Source organism: Cariama cristata, unplaced genomic scaffold, assembly GCF_000690535.1.
Source record: "Cariama cristata isolate BGI_N322 unplaced genomic scaffold, ASM69053v1 scaffold41167, whole genome shotgun sequence".
Classification (NCBI taxonomy): Eukaryota; Metazoa; Chordata; class Aves; order Cariamiformes; family Cariamidae; genus Cariama; species Cariama cristata.
This window is the reverse complement of record NW_009629111.1, coordinates 1,854-27,994: the sequence shown is the minus strand read 5'-3', so window position 1 is coordinate 27,994 and position 26,141 is coordinate 1,854. Positions and strand designations below refer to the sequence as shown.

Genomic DNA, 26,141 nt, shown 5'->3' with positions numbered 1-26,141 from the left:
TACTGTGGTGGCTTGTAATAATAGCAGAGATTCATTAGCTCAGTAGCAAACCATTTACTCTGGGAAACAGATCACTGTCATTACGTAGCAACAGGGGAATGTGAGATTCTGAACACAAATTCCTGTCTTTTATTTGAGCTTATCTGTTTCAAAATGTAGCAGAGCATAGACAGAGTCCCAAGATGTTTCCAGTTAATGGACATTACTGATTCTGCAGAAGTGACAGTTCACCAAAAAAGACAAATTTTTCAAAAGCAAGTTTCATTAAATAATATGACAAATTAATATTTAATTTAAAACACATGATGAAAATAGTTTTGTTTGCAAGTTTTTGAGTATTTTTAATGTATGGATATAAATGTTTACCTGAGAACTAGTGAATACAGGTTTTTTGCCCAGTCTTCGGTCATCACCCTTGTCAAATGCAGCTGTAAAAGGAACAAGCAGTTTCTTTACTATTTAGCAGGAAAGAAGGGAGACAGAAAACAATCCAGCCTACTCAATTAGCATCATCTGAAATCAGAAAGCAGTTCTTTGGGTCCTGTAATTATTCTAGGAAGGCTAATTTTGGTGACATGGCAAATGTTAAGTGGAAATACATAGTTTTATGTTCAGAACAAAAAAATGTGGTATCTGTAATGAGGTCACATGGCCATAAGCAAGTTGTTTAACTCTTCTGTTTCAACATTGCCATAGTAAGACACACTTTTGTTTATCCAAGCTTAGCTCACCTAAAGCTTGCAGTGCACTGAGACCTTTGAAAGTGTACATAATTTACAAAAAAAAAAAAGACCTTCAAATTTAGAATACTAATGACTTAAGTGATGTACTGTAATTTATAGAATATGTATTTGTACTATTTAAAGAAGATATTAATTAGATGAAAGTAAATTATATTAGTTTTCAAAAGTGGTAAAGCCAAAATATCTATATGTACACAGTAAGATCATAGTGCCTCTTTAGATAGCATGCAGTGTAATGTCATGAGAGTTATCCCTGTGATTGTCATGTGGAATTTTCAGGCAGTGAATGCCCTTTTTTTTTTCCACTGGTCTACTCTGGGAGGGAAGGATTTTTCAATAAAGCCTTTAAATCAATTGCGCTTGTAGAATACAAAGTGGATATTTATAGACACTGTACAGACCCCAAATCAATAAGGTTTCATTTTTGTTGATATTATTATTTCAGCTGAAAAAAAGGTTTTGCAAAAAATCTATTAAAAATTTAAGCATTCAGTGCCTCATGTTCTGACGTGCTATTTATACATGGATACATTTTCTGTATGTGTAAAACAAAAATTCTGTTGACTTCTTATTGAAGATACTAAAAATAATTTTTATATAGGTCTGTAAAAATCACACAAAAGGTATGCTGAAAATGGCACCCCAGGGAACTAATCCTTTTTCTAGCAATGACTGTGCACATTAATACATATCAATATATTAAGACAAAATCCATATAAACTTGTGCCTAAGAAAACACAAGACACGTTGTGAATGAAAAAACCCATAATATCATTAGTTGTCTTTTGGCATTTTTCCTCCTCTATTATAGCCTTCTAATTCTATATAGGTTAAATCTTTAGAAGATAAACCACCACCAGAAATCTTTAAGATGAAAGTTGATTTAAGTTATCCTAGACATATTTCACCTGAAGATTAAAATTTGTCTACCAGTAATTGTGTGATCACTTTGCCTGTAATTAAAACCAGATTATGCATACATTTCAGCCTGTCTGTCTACATATACAATGTATGCTAGCTTAGAGTTATAATTTAATCTAAAAGAAAACAAAACAATTTCTGGCAAGATGGAGTTTGGACAATTAAGGCACACCTTGGTCTTAAATATATTTTTTTGTGTTGAGAGCACTAGTGCAAAGCAGCCTAAACATTATTTTCAGTAAGGACACGATCATCCTAAAAATAAAACACCTCAAAACAGAAAACCCCACTCTTGTTTCTAAAGCCAGCTTCTGAAGGATTTTATAATCCAGAAAGAAATCAGAAACCTGTTTTATACAGTAGCAGTGAGATGTTATTTGACTACATCCCTCAATCATGCTTAGAAAGACTGTTCACTGCATCTTTCTCTCAGCATGTAATTGTAGAATAAAATTGTCATCTACATATAGGCATAAACAATTTTATAATTATCATATCCTAGCTACTAATGTCTTTAACAGAAAGGACACCAAAATGTTTTTCTCCTTTGAATCAAAAGTGATTCGATTTTAGAGAAGTCTACAACACATTCTTTTCTTTTCTAACACTGTACTGTCAAAGCTAATATTCAGCCATAACCTAACTCCATCATCAGTTCTGCATCCTCAGAATACTTGTGTACTTCAAAACAAAGAAATGTTCAGAACAACAACTTCTTTTTGTTGGAAGTGCTGTCAGTTAAAATTTTGAGAGAACACTATGCAGCTCCTTAGGGGCTCTGCAGTAGCATACACAATATCACAATACCAATCAACTGTGAAGCCAGGCTATCTGCATTTACTCACAGTGCACAAGATGAGCATTATGCAAGAGACAAGCAATATTTATACATTATGGAGAAAACGATAAAGGACAGAAACTGAATTCATAGAACAGATAATCTGCTTTGTGCAGATTTAATTCATCCACAGTGCTTATCTCCTTAAAAATGAGGCAGATAAGGTTTTTAATCCTACTGCAGTATTTTCAATAATTTAGAGTAGCTGTAAATAAGAATAGAATCACTCATCATGGTTTTGGTTCCTATCATATACACAGGGGAGACTTTTCACAGAAAATGACTTGCCGATTCCCATGTTTGAAACTAGCTAAGCATGCTATCATGCTTCTATCCTAAAATACCACTTCAAAAACCTAAAGCATCATAAATTTTGCTTTCATTTGTATCTGGCTCCACAATAACACCCACATTTTATCTACTGAACAGATTGCTAAAAAATTCTAATGCCATTTGATGCCAGACATACCTGCTTGTATTTTATGTTGATGGTCTGGCCTCATCAGCTTCCAGCTTTCTGTGTGACGAACAGCATAAAAAGACTGAACCAGGAAGACCCAGAGCTTATCACGCAGAGCCTGGATCTTGCACGTAAAACCCTGTGTTCAAGTAACAAATCAGCAGCTGGCGAGGGGCATATTGTCATAGCAACCAGTCATTATTCCTTTCAGAATCTACTTACTCCCTAAGCTAGATCAATGATGTCATCACTTATATTTTATAATGGTCTGCTAGATGGAGATGCTCTTTTTGAAGGATTATTGCCCACCACAGTAATTTTTACAATACTTTAAAACCAAGGCATGCTACAGCACTAGAAAACACCACATTGCTCTTTTTTGCTTTCCTTTTTTTTTTTTTTTTTTAAATGAACCCCATAATAGCTCTTTACTGTCAGCTGTGTCACAACAAGGTCAAATACTCTAGGGAAAAATAACGTATCTGTTTAAATTTTCATTGCTTTTACCAAGATCTACAATAGCACCAAATTGCACTAATTCATTTTGCATTTATTTTTCATTCTTTGCTTGTAGCATCATTCTGGATTTTAATCAGTATGTCATACTATTCATGAATTGTCCCCAGCATTACAGTCAACCACAGCTTAAATATATTTAGATTGTGTGGATATACACGGTGTGTTACACACATGGAGACTGACACCTCCCCCCAGTCCAAAACACACACACTAGATTAAAAGGCAGTCCTTGCTTCAAAGGACAGTCTTAAACAAAAGCAAATGTAGCTGTGACTTTTACAAAAAAAGGGGGCAAAGATACATAGAGAGAAAGAGAACAATCTCTTCTCCCCTATAGGTTTAAGGTAATGCAACATTTTGGTAAGTTTTTTTCTCGTCACAAATTTAAAGTGATAGTAAAGATCAACAGAGCAGTGGTGCCTATGGGACTTACATTCTCAGTAATACACAGTAATTTTTTTATTGCCATAGATAGGGTTTCTGTTTAAAGGAAAAAACTCTTAATAGCCAGTAAACAAATGCCAACATTTTCTGCACTTCCAGCAAGACCCTGGATTTATGCAGATGCTTTTCTGTGCGACCCAAATTGCAGGACTGAGCCACCTGAGCTCAAACTACATCATCTGATTTGAACCATTAAATGAAACAATACCAGAATAGTTTTTCCTACAAACACTGCACATTGAAAAACCTACCATCTCCTTCACATTTGCGGAGTCCAACAATGTATCCACAGCTACAAGAAGAAAGCAGCTATTTTCATTATTAATACTTTTTTCAATTGCATTAAAAATTAGTTCTAGAAGGTCAGGTTCGCTGCTCATTGCCTGTGCCTGAGGAAACAACAAAAGGCAGCCGTTTAAAACAAAAGAGTGTACTTCGTATGCAAAAGCATTACTGAGCAGAGAGGATCTGCTGTCGGGCTGTGCAGGAGGTATTCCAAAGCTGAGCGTCTTCCTTTGTATCCATTCCATAACTCACCCCTCTCCAGGCCTCTAGCAAATGATCCTGAGGCCTCTCACTAACCCAAACTTCAGCAACAAGCACACTGTGATGAATTTACAGTCACATGCAATTCTAGATTCAAAGACAAAACGTTTTAAAAAAATAAATAGGGCGATGTTAATCCTCTATACATATTAAAAAAAAAGTGTCTTTCATGGGAGAAATGAACCAGCTAGATGACTAGATGTGTTCTCACCAGGACCTGCAGCATCACCACATTCTTGCAACTCGAAACAAAATAAGTAAGAGTTTGAGTATACTGCTAATATTCATAATCATTCTTGGAAGTACATACTGTTGTTCGAGGGGGTCCAAAAGCTTTTTCAAAGCTTATGTATATACTTACCTCTTTCCAACACAGAAAGTGCCCCGCTAAATTCATTGGAACTTTTGCTTAGCTGACACACATAACCCTGTGTATCAAAGTATTAGTGAGCTTTAAAACACTGAAAAAAACCCCAAACCCACCCCAAAAAAGCCTTAGCACTGCCCAATTTTATTATTTTTTTTTAATTTTCCATAGAATTGTACTTTAAAGCAAAAGTTGAAACTATTTCAGTTATTTAGCAGCCTGAACTATCTGGAGTGTGATATAATTCAATTTATTTGGAAGCATACAATAATTTGAGGGGATTTTTACCTGCAACAAAATAGAGAAGCCTTCACTTTGTACTACATGTAGGAAGTTTGCCACAATAAATGTTACACATTCTTCTTGTAGCCTAGATGCCAAGGCCACAGCTGTCTCAGTCCATTTCACTTGGGGAAGACTATTGATCAGCCGGTCACTCTCCATCAAAAGGAAAGCAGCATTCTTGTGGTTCTTAAAATAAAAAGAGAAATTAGCCGGTTGCCAAGTAATCACCTAAAGAATTGCTGCTCGTAAAATAGCTTCTGTTCAGTTACTGAACACTTCTACAAGGATCCAATCATGTATTAATTTCCCTTCTTTAAATCAATTTGGATTTTGGTAATTCTGAACATTATACCTATCTTTGAAACTAAAGCAGAGAAAGAAAAATCTACTGCTTCTGTTTTGCCTGCTGAAGATAGGCAGTAACGTTTTCAGTAGCTTTTATTGTATTTTTTCAACTGTGTATCATTACTTACTGCAGTCCTGAACAAAATAAGGCAAACATTAACTGGAGAAATTGAATAGAGAAAAACCTTTTAGGTTACTGAAAGATGTAATACATTCTCAAATAAAATGGGTAAGTGAAAGTTTTAGGTGAGCATGGATGGCCTAGCATTCGGGATACTAAGCACCCAAGCATTTTCATAGTTATGAATCCTTTTGCTTTATTTAAAGGAGTTAGACGTCAAATATTTGTCTTCCCAGATGGAGTTTTAACTGAACTTACCCTCTTTGTTGTCTAACATTTCTCTAAGAAACATAATTGTTATATTTATAGTTACATTTAAAACAAGCAAACAGATTTGCTACTATTTATTCCCCTGGTTTGTGCCTTTGGTTCTTTTGTACATTGCATCAGCACAGTACCCGAGGACAACTTCTACTGGCTAATATATCACTTAAAAAGAACTTGCAATTTATTGTTATCCACATTAGAATGGATTGAGAGCTCTACTCAACATGACCTAGCAGGTCACTGATAAATTATGCAGTAAGATCAGTAACACTGGTGAAAGCAACAATTCAGATAAATATGTGACACAAAAACCCCTACTGGAAATTCAGATTGTAATCATGTTTGTCCCATGCAAGGTAGAAAGCAGGTAAGATTTTCTTCATGCATATTGTAGTTATAATCTGGCCAGCCACTGTTCAACTATTTTTTTAATTATTTTACTCATATGTGGGCAAAACCAGTTTGCTTCTATGCATATAAGGTAAATTAAGGATTAAATATATGCTTATGGTTTGATCTTGCTCCCACTGGACTCAATTACAAGCTTTTTGAATTGTCCAGAATTCAGGCCCTGCTTGCAATGTAGTAAGTATTTACTCCCATTAGACGCTTCCAGGGAAACAGAAAATGCCTTCATTGACTTCTAATTAAATCAGCACTTTGTAGGAGTGGCTCTAACTGAATTTTACTTCTCTTGTTATAATTTCTTTCCTAACCATTCTAAAGTGGAGTCCACTTTACTATCTAAAAACTGGTAATTTTCTTGCATGTAGTTGAGACACCAGGGATAAGTACCTGAACAGTGTTTTAAACTGCACTCCCATTTTAATATTTCTGTTTTCATCACTGTGGCTTCCCAGAGATTTTCTGATCAGCAATCTCCTTTTCTTTGCACCTTTTCTTCCTCTGAAAGGGTGCCTCACATTAATTAAGTTTTACATTTCCAAGATTGGTAAACGGAAGGATCAGTAGAGTCATACTATTTAACTGGGTGCAACTGTTAAAAGGTTTTACAGCAGAGAACTGTAGCAGCAGAGAAAAGAGGATTGTAAAACATACAGTAGCCCCTGCAAAATTGAAGTCAGACCTTTTCTTCTTTCCCCCTCGAGCACCCTTAAGCATTTTTGCAGATTGTGAAAACCTCCACTGGGAATTCCACAAGTTTTTGGACTGGGTGTCTTAAGAGCTCAGAGTTAAATGACCACTCACCAGAACTCTCCTGTGGGTAGAAAAGGCTTATGCTTTATTTTTTAATTTTACAATTCTAAAAGCTTTCTAGGCTTCAGTCCATAAAATATCAGTAAATCTTGCAAAGACACACCAACACAAATTTTAAATCAGTAAAATGGGAACCAAAAAACGCTTTAGTCCAGACTGCAGAAATCTTCCAGAGAAGCTGGGTACACCGCTGGAGCAGTACCAAGTACCACAGTGCCACGACAGTTCTGCAAATGCTGGTGGCTTAAAGATAGCTCATGTATTTCAACACAAAATGTAACCACAGCATCTTGATATATTACAAGAGGTACGGAGAGGAAGGAAGGCCTGAAGTAGCTTAGGTTTACCTTTAAGCTGTCCTGATAATGTTGCACAAGGGCACCTGGAGAGGAGCCTAGAACTGTGTCTACATACACTCTTGGCTACAGTACACACCTGAACTAGTTTGAAGATGGGTGGTGGTGTAACTATGATCACTGTAGATCAGAATGAACTGATGTATAACCCTGAAAGTGTTACTTAAAACTTCTCAAATATTTATACAACATGTGACATGCAAAGCTATGTATATGTTCTAGGAACAACTGACTATACTGATCTAATACAATGGCAGAACACTTAGTATCTTAAGAGCTATAGCTACTATCTTTATTCTGTTAGAAATTATGCATTCTGGCAGAATGACTGTTTGGGTTTTGTAACTGTGGATACTCTCAAGCTTCTCTTGGTACAGTCACATAACTTTGAAATCTCTTGTTTTTCAGGCTTTCACCTGAATATGCAGTAGCAGCCGCCACTCACAGTTGGCCACAGCACTTGATGAGGTAAGCACTCCATCAAAGAAGTTCTGACAAAAAACAGCCCCAAGAAACCTTCACAGCCCTTTCAGTAAGGGGCAGTTCTTGGCCAGAACCATTTAAGAGTGCATCTCTTGAACTAGGGGTATGTTTGGCAGTGTGGGTAGCCTACCTCAGCTATTTAGCTTGGATAACAACAGTAACAGAGACATGGGGACAAGGACTTCAGCATGAGATATACGAGATGTCACATACTTAGCTGTCTGGTGTGTGCTGGAACCAAAACCATCCCGTGAATGTTACCTGAGCTAGTTACATTAAAGCCACATCCCTATACAGTCATGCTTGGCAGCAGCTGTACACATTTACCTTTAGCTTCTCTATATACTCTTCATATCTCTGTTACAATTCAGTGCATTTACAGGCTAATTACTCGACCAAATTCCTGTTAACAGGTCTAGTTCAAATCAGTTACTTTAAGTCAGCTCTGAGCGTAGTTTTATACAGAAACACAATTCGAAAGTACTTATGTTTAGGTAGATCTAAATTGGAACAATGTAAGTATGTGCCACAAGAAATGAATGCTGAGCTTTGAGGGGACCAATTCAGTATTGTTATGCAAGAAGTAGAAGACATGTATACTATACTGTTACTTTATTTTTGAAAAGACAGCTTGCCTGTAAACAAATGGCTTGTGATCACTGATAGCCAGTGATCACCTGAAGTCTGAAAAAAAAAAAATAAAATAGTAGTACATTTTTTCCAAATTAGAATAGAGGCAGAGGAAAAGGCAATCACAAATGACGTATACTGCCACCCAATGTAGAAACGGGTACAGCAATGTGCTGTTCCTCGCTATCCATAGCACAGCATTATGTATTTGATCTCACAGCTGTTTCATAAACTTATTTTGTATTATTATGCTGGAATTGGATGTGATTATCACTAGACTGCATGCCATCAAGCATAACAACGACATCTGCACATGAAAACCTGGTTTTAAGTTGTTATTTTAATGGGAACTTTTACACAGTATAAGTGTACTACAGATTTAAAATACTGTATGTATTATCTCTTAAATTACATTGTACAGCTAAATGAGGAAAAAAGTTACATTGCTCTGCTTTTATATAAAAGCACACTATATACTACTTACCAAAGAGTTAATCAACATAACAAGACAGTTGTTCTGAAGTTCAGTAGGTAAACTGGCAAAGCTTCTCTCTGACAAACATTTTGCAAAATGTTTTCCTACCCATCTGTTGAAAAGAGAGCCTTTCTTAGGTAAGGAAGATGAAAAATGTTCTATCTTCACTTGTTAGCATAAGTGATACCTCTAAAGTATTGTGAAGAAAAAAAGAAATGTTTAAAATCTGAACATTTTATATGCCAAAATAAACCCAATCTTGCAAAATAATTTCAACAGAAAGCAGAGAAATGAAAAACAAACGATAATTTATTTTATTTTACTTACTTCATGCAAGCAGCATATAGGTTTTCCACTCCCAATGAATGAGCAATAGCCATGCATTCTAGCACAGGTTGCTGTTTTCCGGGAACAGGCTAGAGTTGTTAGCAAATTATCACAATTATTGTACATTATGACTTACAGAAACTGTACAGAAGTACAAAATCTTCAGTTCAAACAGAAGTACTGTTAGCTACCATGGTATTTAAGTTTGTTTGCCTTTATGGAGAATAGGGAAGTCATCTGCTTCCACACATGTCAATAAAGTAGTATTCAGCCTAATGAGCCTAATGCCTGAAAATGCTCAATTCTAAGCAGTTGTTTTTAAACTAATTTTAATTGAACAGAAATATTTTCTAAATATAAGCCCATGAAATCTGATATGCAAATATATAGTATTTCCATATTCCTATTATGAACAATTACATATACAATGGAATACACAGAGTGTAATTTAATACATTGAATTACCTGTGTGGAATACTGCTTTTCATCAGTTGTGGTTAGAAGTTTCTATAGGTGGATGATACCACAGGCCTTATTACCACCATCAATCCCAGTGAATTTAGCAGATTTACACATAGGAATACGGTCCATTGACTTAAGGTAACACCTTGACCACACAGTTGTTGGGTATCTCGTCAATATGATGTGTATGTAACAGAATGAAAACTCTTTTTAGGCTTTATGGCTCAAAGTAGCATGAGAGCTGACATACCTTTTGGAAAAAATTGCAGTAATCTCTTTTCAAAATGTAGATAGCTACTTCTTTCAGCCCATCTAGCCCATACATATCTGCAATGCTCAACATGCGACTAAAGAGAAAGCAATAGCAACAGGAATCAAAAATCATTTTGAAATATGTATTTTGCTTACAAGACAACTTGCTAATTTCATCTCTTTGTTCAGTCAGAATTTACTGCAGAAATAGATTGATAACCAAGTGTGAAACTTGCCAAAGAATAATCTTTGAACAGAAACACGTATTGATCTAATAATAATCTCCCAGCCACTGAGTTCAGTCTATATAAAAGTAAGCCTCAGCCGCTGGCTGAGAAGCTGTTTAGAAGACTCTCAGTTTCTCTATTTTAAGGGTAGCAAGTGAAAAAGATACTTGCGCCAGCAGAGTTTTGGCATTTTGTAGTTTTTTTCCAAGGATTACATAAAATTTTATTCATGACATTGTATCTGAGAATTATGTCCCTTCCAAATACTAAAAAGCACAGTGAGCAAACTATTAATTATTTTAGATAACAACCAATACCATAATTTTATTTTCTGTATCAGTTCATTACTTAAACACTGACATTGGGGCATATTATAAACAATTCCATATTTTTATTTTAGATTGATAAGCTTTGAACAACAATTTAACACTAAGAAATTGTAGCATTTTAATGTTTAGTGGCAGCATTCGACAGCTAATATATAAATGGTTTCAGGGAATAATTCACACATTTCAGAACTTACTTCACTAATACAGGATTATGTATAAAACTGTGATTAAAAACTATCCCAGAAGAAAATGCCAACATTTACATTTGTTGCTATATACCATCTTTTATGGATCTAAGACTAACTACTTAGCCTTTGCATCAACTCAAATGATTTTTAAAAAGATAGATTCCAAATATTAACTGTTATATATTATCACATATTGTATATATTATTCTGAAAACTAAAAGGAAGGTACAGGCAAATTGGGAATTATTTTGGTGTAAAACACCCTCTTGTTTCTCTCTCTTCTCATCTAATACTCAAAAAATGGCTGGCACACCTTTTCCAGTAGCTGTCAAATAAACAAGATTTCTTCAACTGCTTTATTTTTGGAATTTGTTCAAGTATGTTTAGGTGTAATCACCATTATATTTGACATCTGTGTCTTATTTATACTACATGAAGAATTTTCCTTTTAAATTTTAATGTGAAAATACAGAACAAGCACAAACTACAATTAAAAAAATAATAAAAGTTGACATATACCCAACATCAACTTTGTCTGGAAAGTCCAGAATACCTCCATATATAAAATGCAAGATGACACTCATTTCTACATGGCTTATGCTGCAAAAAAGAAAAAAATACAAATAAAGACATGTTCAGAATAAAGTGCACCATATTTCTTAGCCAAAGGAAGTTGATCAAAAGGCTGATACATCATTCAGCTGTTCTGTGAATGGAAGGTAAATAATCTGATGAAATTAAAGCTATTTTCAAGATTGCTGCAATGTAAAAATATCTAAATTTTGGGTGAATTTTGCTACTCAATAGTCTTGCTTAAACTTTGTAATACTTTAAATCTTTGAAAATAAATCATAAACAGACTAATACTAGTATCTAGATTATTTACACACTGCTAATATGCAAAATGGATTTTTTCATCATCTCCAAGCTCTCTACTAGTAATAAGTCAATTATTAAGCAACTATACATTTAAAAATTGTTCTATAATAATTCTTTCTAATTTTTGATTTTATGATATATTTAAGCTTTTCCCACAATAAAAATACATGTAATAGTTTTATTACAATGCTAAGTAGGAATGTTGCATCTCAAAATATTCAGAAAAAGTCTATTCCTAGATTCAGATTAAGAAATATGGAATTCCTACACAGAGTAGCGTTTGCATGTTTGCATTGTCCCACCACTGTAATGCAGAAAGGCACAGAACAACTATTTTAAATGGTGGACACGATCTCCTGAACAATATATTATTGTGTTTATGTACATACGTCTCAGCATGCAATCTTCAGAACCCACAAGTGCTGTGTACATTAGTATAAATGGAATATAGTCATGCAGATTGAGCTAAGACCCTTTAAAACATTAGACATGTTTAAGCAACAGACATTGATGACTAAAAACAAAATGAAAGAAAACAAACGTTGCAACATGCTAAGAAGCAAAATCAGCAGTTGTGTCTCTGTATATTAGTACACATGATAGCCATAAAATCTGCAAGAAGGAATTTCCCCAGAGTCTTGACAGCTGTTATCTTATGCAGAATTTTCATTATTTCAGAGTAAGCCATATGTACTTTACTTATAAGTGTTTAAAAAGACAGCATGGAAATCTGCACCAAGCAGAAAACTGAACTAGAAAAGATAATATTATGGGTATGATTCTTAAGAACAGAAATTATGAGACAATGGCATGAGACTATACTCATATAAAGATTAAGTACTTCTCAGGAGTACTGAAAAATAAGGATGCAAATTTCTTAACCATGTAGAAATCAATTACAGGGAGAGAAGTGTAAATACCAGAGTAATTGCTGACTATCAGCTTCTAAAACATACTATGTATAGCATAAAAGCTAAGGAATCAATTAAAAGTGTATTGTTTTATAAGGATTAGGAAGTTATAACCAAATCAATAGATAATCTTTCTGATTTTGCAGCAACATTACTACACTGACAGAAAACTAAAATTATGAAAATATGAGAAAGTATCACTTTGTCAAGCAATTTCATATCAACAAAAAGCAATTATATTTTTCAGCACTGTAAGGTACACAGTGCTTTCTGAAGAAAGCTGTCAGCCAACATCATGCCTGAACAAAAAAGCTAACATGTACAAGTATCAGTATTAGTTTGCTTTTAAAGAAAATTTAATATATTTCAATTAATTTTTCTGATACTGAAAAGAACTAACCTGGCAGTCCCCAGTTCATCTATGAAGTCTTAAGCATTCATTCTACAACAGCTCCATTATTTTCAGCTCTCACACAGAAAGCCATTGCGAACAAGCACGTTAGTCAAAATCGGTTTAGTGTATGACACTGAAATATCATTATTAAACACTATTTAAGAAATGTAATTGTTTATTTGTCTTTACATTGTAAATATACTCTTATTGTACAAATAGGTACAAAAATAAATTACACTGTTCAGACATTCACAATACTTTTCATGACATGTAGAACATGAAACGAAAGAAGAGAATTGGAAAATAGACTGCGAATACTAAAACATACTCTACAAAAAAGGATTAATACCCTTTTGCTGATGAAAGACTTCTTCCCTGAACCATCTGACAATATTAACAAATACACCACACAGGCTGTTTCATACTGAAGTCCAAACAGTAGTCAGGAAAGTATGAGGCTGAAGAAAAGTGTCAAGGCAGATCAATCTTCAGTGCTCTATACGCAGCACAGTTGTTACATATTTGCAGTGATTTTAAATTGCCTACCTTTGCTCCCACACAACTTGCAAAGAAAACACTTACCCTTGAAGAGTGATGTGCTCTTGGGAGCTTTCAGCCCAACTTCCACTCAGCATAGCAGCAAAGTAACTAGATCTGGCACATAAAATGGCCCTGAGAGAGAAAAAGTAAACATTATTCCACTAGATACAAATATTTATTATGAGACTGTCTCATGATTGACTTAAATCTTTGCCTTTATGCATTAAGGTGTCATCTGTATACTGCATACCTTTTCTTCCAGTATGTTTGGAATTTCAAAATATGCTAGAGAAAAAAAACCCAAACAGTACTTTAAATTTCTTAGTTAAAGCTTGTTTCTAGTATGACTGACATTCACACAGAAGAAATCTATTATGACAAGCATTTTCCTTTTATATAATATAAAATGGCAAATTTCTTTCTTATTTACCAAGTAACAGTAAATAACCTTGTTTATACAGCCCCATTTTAGCCAAGTAATTATATCCTGAATCTCTTAAACTATTTTTATATTACAAAATGTGTATTTATTAAAATTAAAAGAGAAGTATAAAACTTCTCTTATTCGAAACTGGCATTCCACCTACCAGCACATCCTAAAAGTCAAACAAACTCGATACTAACATGATACAACAATACAATGTGTGTTTCCAGCACTGCTTAAGAAGAGCTATCAATTACTTCTGTTTAGACTTACTACCCTTGTATATTTAAAAGGCATGCTTGGCCATGAAAGGGCTAATTAGATTTACTACTACTTCCACAAAAGACATTAAAGAAACTCCAGAACAGTAGTCTGTGTAGCTCAGTATCTCCACCAGTATTCTAGTCTTCAAAAAAACAGATGAAAAGAGCTTTGGAACAGGAGCTTCTTACAGTGGAAGTGGAAGGACAGAAAGGAAGAGAAGCTAGTGGACAGAGACTGCTTTATGATTTCAGCCTTCCAGATTAACACCAGTTACAGTGTTAGCCTTTATACATCTTATCTGGGTCACTGCAGCCATAGATAATATTCTCATATACACAGTTTTTTCCTGACACTTATTAAGCTTCCTATTATTTATAAAATTACTTTGTCATGTATTTCCTGTGGCAGAAAAAGCAAAAGTGTTATATTAGGCATGAGAATCCTTTCTTTTACATGTATTTGTTGGCTCTTAAAGTGTTTCAGAGCACTCTCATTTTGTGTAGGAAGAAGTAAGAAGAATACTATTTATCGTCTCTTTTCTAGTCATTATATATTCTGGAATCTCTGATCTCTCTCCCCGCTTCAGAAGTCTCAACACTTTAACTTAGGAACTTCTCCTGTGATTCAACCAGCAATAATAATGATGAATTTACAGAATTTTTCATCTCAGTGAAATATGTCCACACATAAACGGGTATCACATCACAACTTCAAGTATGTGAAATTCTGAATACACACACAATCTTGTTTTTATGATACAATAACACAATATCATGGACATATGAAATATGTTATCTTCAATTTTGTCATCCTCTTCCAAATAAATTTTAGTAATTAACAGGGCTAGATCAACTTCAAAGGGCATAGCTGAAGTGGATACTTCAAAGACTCATTTTAAATAAGACAGCTACTCAGTAGAATATGGACAAGTATGTATTACCTAAATATACAGTGATAAAACTTTAACTTATAAAATACATGGAGATACCAAAAGAATCTGAACTAGATTTATCTGTGCTTTCCTACTGCTATGGTTTGTGCCGCAAGTTTATTGCTGAACAAATCTGACTTGCTCCACTCAGAGCTAAGAATACAACACAGCACTAGGATGATGTAACTTGGCAACTCTCTCAGACCGCTGCTGCTCACACTGTAAAGTCTATTGGAAGTTTATAGGACTTCACGAGAAAGTAAGGAATACTGAAATAAGTGGGTGGGAGAAGGTGGGGGCTTAAACTGTCTCCTGTTTGAGAAATTAAAAAAAACCCTCTTAAAATAAGTAAATCATACTTGTGCTTTCACCGCAATTATACCCAAAGTTAAATTTCCCTTATTGACTCCTACTGTTCACATGATACAGTACTAAAACAAGCAAGCCTTGTGCCCATTTCAGAACATCCTTGTCTTCTCTATGATTTACTGCCATACTTTTTGATGCTGGTTAGACTAGATACATTGCTCCAGGCAGTAAGTGGCCTCAATTAAAGAAGATCTACTGATGAAATCTTTTTGTTGGCTTTCTTTTTGCATTAAAGTATTTGTTTCTCAAAGTTAGGGACCTGAGAACATGTCTTCTTATAGTGTAGACCAGAAGAAACAAACATACCCAACTACACTACATTCTGGAAATTCAGTATATATTCTAATTCTATTATTTAAAAAAATACACCCCCCCTTATATCTTCTGTAAAGATATTTGTAATGTCAGTAATATAAGCCCCCACACTGGTTTTGTGTTAAGTAATGGAGGTTTTTTTATAATCTCTCTCAGTTATTTATATACTGAGAGGGAACAAAATACAGGCTGTCTAGTTTGCTCTCTCAAATGCAGAGAGACTCATATCAAAGGTACAAGGAATAGTACTGATACTTTAATTTGCTTTCCCAGGCTACAGAACTCCAGTAGGCCAAAGTTCTTAAATGGTCTTGGACTTTAGATCTAATAAAGGCTGTTGACAATCTTTACATCTACAGGACTGAAGTAATGAAAGTAAACATCAGATTCTGTATGCACAGATTCTGAAGAGCAGGGGAAAAAATATACAATTACTACTCCAGAAATTTTCTACCTGTATGGTAATTTTATTCAGCATTAATAGCTGAATAGTTTATTAATAGATTTTTCATTTTCTTCAGAGAGCACAGATTACTTAAAAGAAAAGGTTAGCAAAGAAAACCTACACAGTATTTATACATGAGTATATACTCTTTATATGAGTTTACAATGGCAATCTTAGAAGTGCTAAAAATGTAATTGTTTTTACAACAGTTGCCGTTAATGAGAAATGATTTTCATTAGTATCAAAGTACAGCTGCTTCTCACATAACACCTAAAAACTGTAACAGTTCACAGCTAGATAACAGCAGCAGCAATAACTTACTATAGATATACAATACCAGCAGTGTTTTATACTAGAAGGATTTTGGTTGAAGAACTTCACAGTAAATACTTATGTACCTATGAGCTTGAAAATCTTTGCCTTCTATGCAAATATTAATATCTGGACAACAGCACTTCTTGTAGAGCATCATTAAGTCTTCTCCTAACACAGATGCAGTTTCTAGTTTGGAATTACCTGCAGATGGAAAGAAATAGCTATTTTCACTTTGTCCACTCTAGACTAGACTATTGACAGTACACAGACAACTGAAAATATTTGAAAAGAAGAATCTGACATAATGAAAGTTTTTAATATTGCATATTCAAGCTAGAATTTTCCTTGAAAAGTTTTCCAGACTTTGCATTTTACTTCTCGTTTTGACTTGAGATACCAGAAATTTGACCAACACTTCATATTTGCTACCTATAGAAGAAGTGCTACAGCTACTCTTTCCTAAGATTATAAAGCCAGTTCATTTTTTTTCTACAGAGATCTGGTACATCTGCATTAAAGAAGAGTAGACTCTGAAGAAGTTCAGGGTCATATAGTGCTACAAGCTTCTGCCTGAACAGATTTGTTGCTCGATCCTATCTTAATGACACAGCTGTAGCAGTCAACACCTCTGGTGTAGATGCAGTTACACATTTCCTCATGTTACGTATTTCATTCACAGCTGCAGTAGAGAAGATTCTGAAAGATTCCAAAATCTTCATAAACCAGCAGTGGAACTAATGTAATTTGCTAGAAAAGGAAAGGAATGCAGAGATTCTGCTCTGTGGAAGCCCCATGTGGTGAGGACTCAAGTTTGCTGTACTACAGAAAAAAAGACAGGACAAAATGGTGATAAACATGCCCACTGCCTGGCAATCCCTCTCAGCTTTCTTATGCTACACATTGGCTAGGAACCACTCCTGCCAAACTTCTGCAGCAATTTGTTTTTTCAAAGTGTGAGAGAATACGGCAGACCATAGCAAAGAATATCCCTGTAAGTTGTGTTATAACAATAGCCTTTAATCTTTGCCTGCATTTTCACATCTATGTAAGTCTTTGGATAATTATTTAAAAGAAAAAAAAAAAGAAAATTAAACAAACAAAAGTATAATTTCAAACCTACCTGCAGTGGCATTGTTGCTTTCTGCATCAACAACACCTGGAATTTCCTCTTCAATACCAGATGAAGAAGCAACTTCTTTCTGCACAGCTCCACTTGGGGTATTCTGATCAACAGGTGTTCTTTTGCCATCTCCAAGACAATTTACATTTGGTTGAGTGTTCTGAAGAGTAGCAATATTATTTTCTGGTATTAATTTGGGTTCCAATACTTTTTTCATCATAGCCAGCTCCTCAGCTTCTTTAAGATTTTTATCAGATGAATATACAAGCCTAGAAGATGACACTAAGTTTATTCCTGTAACTTTTTAATTGATCAAAACAAACAAAAAACGACATTTTTTCTGTAACAAAGTTCATGACGAGAAAACAAAAGCTGGACTCTACAGTGCTTAATAATTAAAAAAACCCTTTTTAAAATTGTATCTCTGGAAAACTTATTTTTGCAATGCTTGAAAAAGCAAAAACAAGCATTACAAATAAAATGTAACATCATGTTGAAAGGAACAAAGGTTTCTCTCCCTCACTTTCTTTCTTAAAGAAACTTTTGTCTGCTCTTTATAACTCATCTACTATAACAATCTACTGGCAAAAGCAGAAGCAAGCTGTATCAAGTAATGACAGATGACCGATTTATAAATCTTAGTATGATCAAGAAAAGGCATTTGATTGTCATTTAGTATAATCAAATTTACAAACCCAAAACTATAAAAACCTTCTAACATCAAGGTTACAAGTACAAAGCCGTAAGAATGGTATAGAGATAGAAATGAGTGGTATTGGAGATATAAATTTTAATTTCAAAGGAAGTGCTTGAAAGCATGAACATTTGCAGTTAAGATTACCCAAGAGCTTTCACTTTGCCCATACAGTAATTCCAGCTTCCCGCTTTCCCATCTGTTTCACCAGCTTATTTTTGACTCAAGATCTGGAAAGGCTAACAAAACCCGCAGTCTGTGACTGCAAAGATATCGTATTTATAGAAAGATACTGCACTCCAGCAACTTAGTGGAGCCTTAAAAAGTCAATATGAACACATAACGTGCTTCATCAGTGGCTTCATACCATATAGATGAAGTTAGCAAAGTTTAACAGAAGAGCTACAGTTACTTTGGATTTAACAGACACATACTTACAGATATGCATGTAGTCACTTATTCCATGGCAAAGAGGCTTTATTGTTAATATTGGGAACATAAGTAATTTGAGTATGCTATTTGAACACTGTCCTCTAAAGGGGCAGAGAAGACATACAAAGAAATCATCTTCCTTCTTAATTCCTGTATTTAAAGGACTCAGGTAGAATTTTTTTTCGTCTGTGTGATACAGGTTCTCACCAAGAGAGAATGACAAGAAACAAGAATGTAGTGAATGGGAATTTTAATATTTTATTAGACTTTGAAAGCCAGGGCCAGGAAAACATGTGATGGCAGTAATAAAATTTCACACTGAAAAAGATTAAGATTGGTAGACCCTCTTTACATGAGTTTAAGGTTGTTGTACCTGTATGTGCTTTCAGAACTCTTAACCTGTGAACTTGGCCTAACCATCTATTGCTTTTCATATTTACAGTGCTTTCCAACCCAGTGTAATAGCATGAGGGAAAAACAAGTAATAACATGCCATATTACCAAGAACAGGACCACAGGTTGCTTTGCAATTCTTTAGAAAATTCAAGACCATGACTTCCACACATTTTCCCCATTCACTATACTTCTCAGTACTTAACATCTGTGTTTTACAGCTCTCTGGCAGTAGGACTCAAGAACAGAAATTCAGAGTACAAACCCAATTAACCTAGAGATTTCAAAATGCCACAGAAGTATTCTGAAGTTTTGTTTTCAAGTTGTTTCTCCACATTAGATCTTCCAAGAAATGTCACTTAAAGTGACATAGACAATGTAACTACTAGACAAAATCCAATTATTCCCACTTTATGCCTGCATCTTCACCAGATACAAGCAAATACCACAATGACAGAAGTAAACTAGTAACACGTACTGAATGTGGAAAACTGCAGGAAGATCCCTGGTAAGGGTTTGTTGAAAGAAAATTGCCATTCATAACAAGTTAGGTTAAATTTGCACTGGAACTTTACTTACTGACCTTTCTGTTGCTGTGGAGCTATTGCATATTCAACATGTAAAGACAGTACAAATTAACTTTGAGGGAGAAAGAAAATTAGCGGCAATAGATACACTGCTTTGCCATAAATTCATTATTTCAATATTTTTGCTTACTTTCTGCCAGTCACTGAAAAAACATATCCATAGGGAATCGAAGGTAGGCAATGAGGCAACAATCTCATAGGAATCCCCAGGGTATTTTCAGATAATCTACATAAGAAACCTCAGGAAAGCAATTCTGTTATCACTAGGCTTCAGTCAATAAAAATGGCACGCTTACCACAACTAGGAGCTCCGTAAATAAAACAAGTAAAGTGGCATTTTGTTAAACTAGAACTAAGTAACCAGTTTCTAGATGTGAAAAAGTTACTCTATTTGAATTAAGTTTTTTTCCTGTAAAAGGTCAAGGAACCTGGATTATTTCAGTTAACGTTTAAAATACAGCCACAGTCCTGGATTTATTACTTCCAGAAACTCAGCAGAATGTCTGTATATTAGAGTCCTGCTTAATACAGACTGTAAATTTACTACTGTGAAGACTCACGGAGGCACCCATTATTCTGCTTCACAGACAGCAATAACGATTTTGGCACATCTTTTAAAATTTTTCCTTTATCTCAGTTAAATGCCATTAGGTGTTCTTTCCAGAGTGGAAGATTCTGCAGTTTTCTAAAACCTGTTATAGAAAACTTTGCTTGGCAACACCCTTTATTTTATAGACTCATTTCTAAAGGCAGAGTGTAGTTTTCTAGACTGTCTTCTACAGAGTTTCAAATGGTGCCTTCCTGCATAAATAAAAGCTAAGGAAATCTTTCATCCATAGCAAAATGCACAGCTTGGACCTTAGAGCTCATATGTGTTAGTGATAATGTAAACCCATCTCTTTAAAACACAGTTGCTATGAGAAACCAGGACCCTTACTGCAGAATTATGATACGAATACTTTTTACTGGTCCAAGCCTCTTGAGTAGGCATCATTTGATGTGACTAGTTTAGTAAGTTCAAGCACAGAAGACTACAGTTCTATGAAGTTACAAGTTTCTTCTTTAAGTCAGATACAAGTATCCTCAGGAGGTCTTAGAGCTTAAGTTTTGAACCGAGTTAAGTATTTACAAGAAAACAGTTTTTATCTAAGAAGGCATAAAAATGTTCCAGGTCTTCCAACATCCCTAATGAGGATCAGCAAAATACTAGATTATACTCACTGTGACCAAACAGCTTCCTACAACAGATAAGCACTATGGAGTTACTTTGTTTTCATAACAACATATAGCCTACACAGACATCTCAAAATGCACTTTGAAGAAAGTAGTTTGTAAAGTACTAAGAAAACACCAAGTAGCCCAACCAAACTTACTTTTGTGCATCTAAAGATTTAATTCAGTTTTCTTTTTAAAGGTGTCCTGAAGTTGTATTTCCTCTCATTCCAAATCACTTAGGCTAAATTCTTTGGGAAGTTTCTCAGCCTTAGAACTCTTTAAGGCTCATTTGTTTCTATCAATTGTAGATGCATAACTCCACACAGTCTTGAAAACCATAGTCTCATTACAAGAACAATCATTCAATTCTGTTCCTAGAACAGCCACAAAGCCAATACTGACTAGAATCAGTAATACATTTTTATGTTCACTAAAAATATAAAAAAAAATTATCACAAAAAATCCTGAATTAGTATTTGGGTTGAAAAATAATTTTATGATCCACTTCTTTGGTCCTTCGAGTCAAGAGGTACATTTCTTTACTGTGGGCCATACCTGCTGTCTGCAAGACAGACAAAATCCCAAACAGAAACATTTCAGAAATAGTGAGAAATTGCAGGTTTTCTTTTCATGAAATACCATATTTAAAAGCATGAGGAACCCATTTTTGTTGTTATTTCCAAGAACACTGGAAGTCACTGGAATTAACACTGTCATCACCAAACTTCACTGGAAGCTGTTAGGACAGCCTCTCCTACTGTCCCAAAGGAGTTGTTAGCCAAATAAATAAAGTTCTCAACTAACTAGGCATCCACCTTTCCAATGCTCCCTACAGCAGCTTCTGCTTGCTCTGAGTGAGAGTTCTTCACTGACAGCCCATCTGGAGAAGACAGTTACCTGCCATCTTCTCCTTACCCATGTTCTCCTCAGTTACACATACATGTCATTGATGTCACTAAAGAAGTGCTTTTGAGTTCTTAGACACTAGCTGTTTAATGACATGTACAAGATCCTGTCTGTTTATGTATATGTTGCATATATGCCCAGATTTGCAGAGCATTAGCAAAGAGATTACAACGCAGGCTTGAACGAAAGCCTAATAATGCCAGGGAAGAGCTGCTTTTTTTTTTATTTCTTGATTTTTTTTCTCTCTCAGCTAGCAATACAGACTGATTGTTAATGCTAAAGTCTATCAGAAAATCAGAAACTTCTCCATCATAAATACTATGTCAGCACAAAAGTCCAACACATATGAAAAGCGGAAATTCTGTTGTTTGACAGTGCATCAGTTTAATTGCCCTGAAAAAAAGATACTATGGTAACTTTAGAATAGAGGGACAAGTACAGATGCCCAAAACAAGATACTTATTTGGTAGCGTAGGGGATAATACAATTAATGAAAACAGACAAAACAAATTATGTTTTTCTTTTATTTACAAATTGTACAGATGCTGTGTGTTGTTTTCAATAGGAACTTGGTATAGCACATACCAGAACTTTAGAGTAACTAGATTAGCACTGAAATATCTTCTGTACACATGTAAAATACCATATTATACAGTTTCACTTAAACAAAGGTATGTGTTATCGCAATTAGATGCCAAAATAAAACCAAGATCTATTAACTTTTGTTAATAAAAATAACACTGAGAACATAGGAAGTCTCTGAACTACTCCCTGCCCACGGTTTTAATGCATTGTTGTCTTTAGCAAACGCAACTGCAGCAAATACTCTCATGCACTGCATTTAATCTTGGTGGACTTGCCAAAATATTTCACCAATACACCTATAGCACCTTTGTTAGTGCAAGTTAGGCATGTCGTATGTGCAACTTCAACCTACCTTAATCCCTTAAGATTCTTCCATCTCCCTTTAAATTTCCTAAAAGAACAGTCTGCATGATTTTTGCAGCTAAGATGGTTATTTTAGCTTAATTAATCAATTAAGTTAAATACTTATCTTGAGACAAGCATTTCAGCAAATTTCTTCTCATGAGATGCAACATCAACTGCTTCGCTGCCTCACACAGATGCCAATTAAATTTTCCAATTTCTTGTGAAAACTAAGCATTTCAGAAGAAGAATCTGGCCCTTAAGGAGTGATGATTACAGTGAAAGGTTTCTACCTATTTACCACAAATTGATTTTTTTCTTCCTTGGGGCATAAATCCATGGCATTAAGATACTATGTTTTCCAAAGAAAGTTGTTAATATCACACACATACCAAATATACTGCAACTTGACAGTTTAGCTTCTCAACTTCCTCTGAGAAATTGAGATTAGAAATAAACATGGATAAAAAAATCCAATAAGAAAAAAGACAAACTTATTGTTTCTATGTATGCGGAAAGGAGATAAGGTGACTGTTGTTTGGCATGTGTTTAAAGCCTGTTTTCATCAAAAGAAACAAGTCATCATGGTAAAGGCTTTCTTCCCCCAACAGGATATAGCATAAAATCTAAACTACAAGCTTCATGCAGTATCTTACTTATTTCCCTCCTTCCTTGCTTAGCAAAGTCTAATTATTCTCAATGACTAGCTTAGCTTATATTTATAACCACAACAAACTTGGTGCTGTAATAACAAACTCAGTCCAGAGAACATGGTTGTATGAACAAAAGCCATTAAGTTAGAACAGCTTAGCTATTCGGAAGATATATTCCTTAATCCCTTAATTTAGGAAATAAACACTTTAGTTCACAATAATTTGTTCTCAACTTTCTCCGTTTTCACTGTTCACTGGCGATAAGCCTTTACAGAGCATTTTAACTTCCACAATTCACGATTTATCATTTCACAAAGTTTAAGACAGTCACATCAAATTTCCCACGTTGGCCATATTTGTAGGGCAGGGTTTGTTAACTTCGTTTGTTTTGGGAGGAATGATTGTTTTCAGCTGTATTGCTCATTCCCTTATGTCTTAATGCAAAGAAAAGAATAGTTGTTGAGCCAAAAAAGGCACCTGTGAGTGTCACAGAAAGCCCTTTTTGCAGTTAGCTTGTTTACAAGTTACATGAATCAGTGACTCAGAGACGATATTCCTTGCGTGGTAGGGTACACCACATCAACAGGCACAAGTGATAAGAGGATAAAAGGGAAGGACCATATCCAAATAAACTGTATAACCCACAAAATTTCCAAGAACATGGGAGCCATGCTATTCTTCTGAAATAGAGTGGTCTGCAATCATAACCCACTAGAAAGGAATGCACAAGCCTAGATATTAAGGGTAAGATTGCTGAGGCGTAAGTGTAAAGGAATTCAGTGTACATGAGCAGAAGTCACCTTTGTTTCCTCCAAAATAGCCGGTATCCAACGGGGACTATGACAATCCAGCAATCAGTAAGAATAATCTCATGCATGAGTTATTTAAAGAAATATTTCCCTTTTTCACTACTTCATAATCCAATGTTATGGAACCGTAACTGGGAGTTGTATTTAAAGAACAAATATTAACAAACAAGTTGTGCTGTATTTGGTGCAACTGCTTTATGAAAAGCTCATGTGCAAGAGAAGGTCAAGCTCAAAATAGAGCTAAGCCATCATCTCCTGTAGTATCAGTCTGATGTCATGTAATTTTAACAGGCACCCCACCTTCTGGCTTGTTTTTTTTCCCCCTGCACACAGAAAAGATTCTGACAGACGTGAGCAACAACAAGATTGCAAGACATGTGACTATGAGACAGATGAAACTGGAACAATGCTATAGGGTATCTGTTGTATTAATAGCAGTTCCTGCAGCTGAAGTTGTTTTTTTTTTTTCTACAAAGGAAAGGTGTGCATAGAGTCTACAGAAAGAAGTAATTGTCATGCTGTCTAGGAGTTTACCTTAAAGAATGTTTTGCCTGCACTCAAGCTAGATGTGGCATCCTTCTACTGCCCGATACAGAACTATACAAACATAACACAGTCGAAGGCTTGCCTGGTCTACTTTGAATCAACTGCTGGTACTGCAAATTAACCCCTGTAGCAGTAAACGTCACAATGACAATCGTATTCCTTTGTATTTGATCCATATTTATTGTTTTTTAATTGAATCTGACTGTCATTAGGTCCTTTTCTGTCTCTCCTTAAATCAGATCCCGTTAATACAAATATTAGGATACAATAAGAATAATAACTAGGTTTTTATTTCTAAAGCTGTATTTTTTCCAACTGAAAGGGTAACAAGCAGTTTCCCTCTCAGCAGCCAAGATATTAATGATCTAATGATCTGTGACAGACTATTGTCCTTCAGGGATGCTAAGTTCCTCTCTTCTTGAGGCAGAGTGCAGAACCTGCTCAAGCAGTCATCTCCTGCCATACATTCAGGTACTTGCAATTGTTGACCCTTTTCTAGTTGTGTTATGAAGAGTGATGGAAGGCTGTTGGAGGGCAGAGTCAATATTACATTAGTTTCATCGGGCAAAAACATAGGGTGAATGGTGTCTACAATATGAATGCTGCACTTCCTGGTGACCAGCAGTTTCTTGCTGGTGTCCTCAGAAAGTGCAAGTAAAGCAGCACTCAGTTGCTCATCTATTTCATGCCGAGGGTATGCAGAAACATCAGCATGAAGTTCACCACGTCCTCCATCCTGCTCAAAAACGCTCAGAAGTTTGGCAAGAGGAGCTGCACAGCCTTCAGCACACAAGTGACATAGCCCAGATTCCTCCTGATTAAGAGAGACAGAGACCCAAAGGAAGTACGTCTCGCTGAGACGCATGACAGATGTAGCTTGTGAGAAAAAAAAATTCCAAAAATCCCCAAGGAAAGATCATTTTTACTTGGGAAGATAAAAGAAAAGCTGAATACAAACAGGAAAAGGAATGAGATTTTTTTATAGCTTTGATGAGCTCTTCAATACTATACTAGTATTCCACTTCTATTCTATTTTTTTATTACCAAAGAACCTAGAACTTTTGTAGAAGACTGCAACTTTCTCTCAGGAGCTCAACTGCAGCTATGGGTCTTTGTTACAACGCATCATGGCAACTCACCTGCTTTAAGAACTAGGCTAGCTGCCAGTAAACCTTAAGTTGTAATTTAAGGCACTGTTTTCGATTTGTGAAGATCTAATTAATTTGCATCTTAAACAAGAAGAAACCACTGAGATTCAACAGGCACTGA

At 35.2% G+C, this 26,141-nt stretch overlaps 1 protein-coding gene across 1 annotated transcript in view; it reads right to left on the bottom strand.

Annotated features, from left to right (window-relative positions):
- KIAA1107 (KIAA1107 ortholog) overlaps window positions 1–25,737 on the bottom strand; it is a 33,575-nt gene extending 7,838 nt beyond the window's left edge. The window contains exons 1-12 of the mRNA XM_009705047.1: window positions 25,310–25,737; window positions 17,711–17,979; window positions 16,674–16,791; window positions 13,570–13,659; window positions 11,323–11,403; window positions 10,058–10,154; window positions 9,346–9,434; window positions 9,028–9,130; window positions 5,127–5,309; window positions 4,177–4,314; window positions 2,972–3,101; window positions 367–428 (exon numbers count right to left, since the gene is read on the bottom strand). Of these exons, the coding sequence (XP_009703349.1) occupies window positions 367–428; window positions 2,972–3,101; window positions 4,177–4,314; window positions 5,127–5,309; window positions 9,028–9,130; window positions 9,346–9,434; window positions 10,058–10,154; window positions 11,323–11,403; window positions 13,570–13,659; window positions 16,674–16,791; window positions 17,711–17,979; window positions 25,310–25,737 (1,788 nt within the window). The remainder of the gene's footprint in view (window positions 1–366; window positions 429–2,971; window positions 3,102–4,176; window positions 4,315–5,126; window positions 5,310–9,027; window positions 9,131–9,345; window positions 9,435–10,057; window positions 10,155–11,322; window positions 11,404–13,569; window positions 13,660–16,673; window positions 16,792–17,710; window positions 17,980–25,309) is intronic.
- Between the last annotated feature and the right edge of the window lie 404 nt (window positions 25,738–26,141).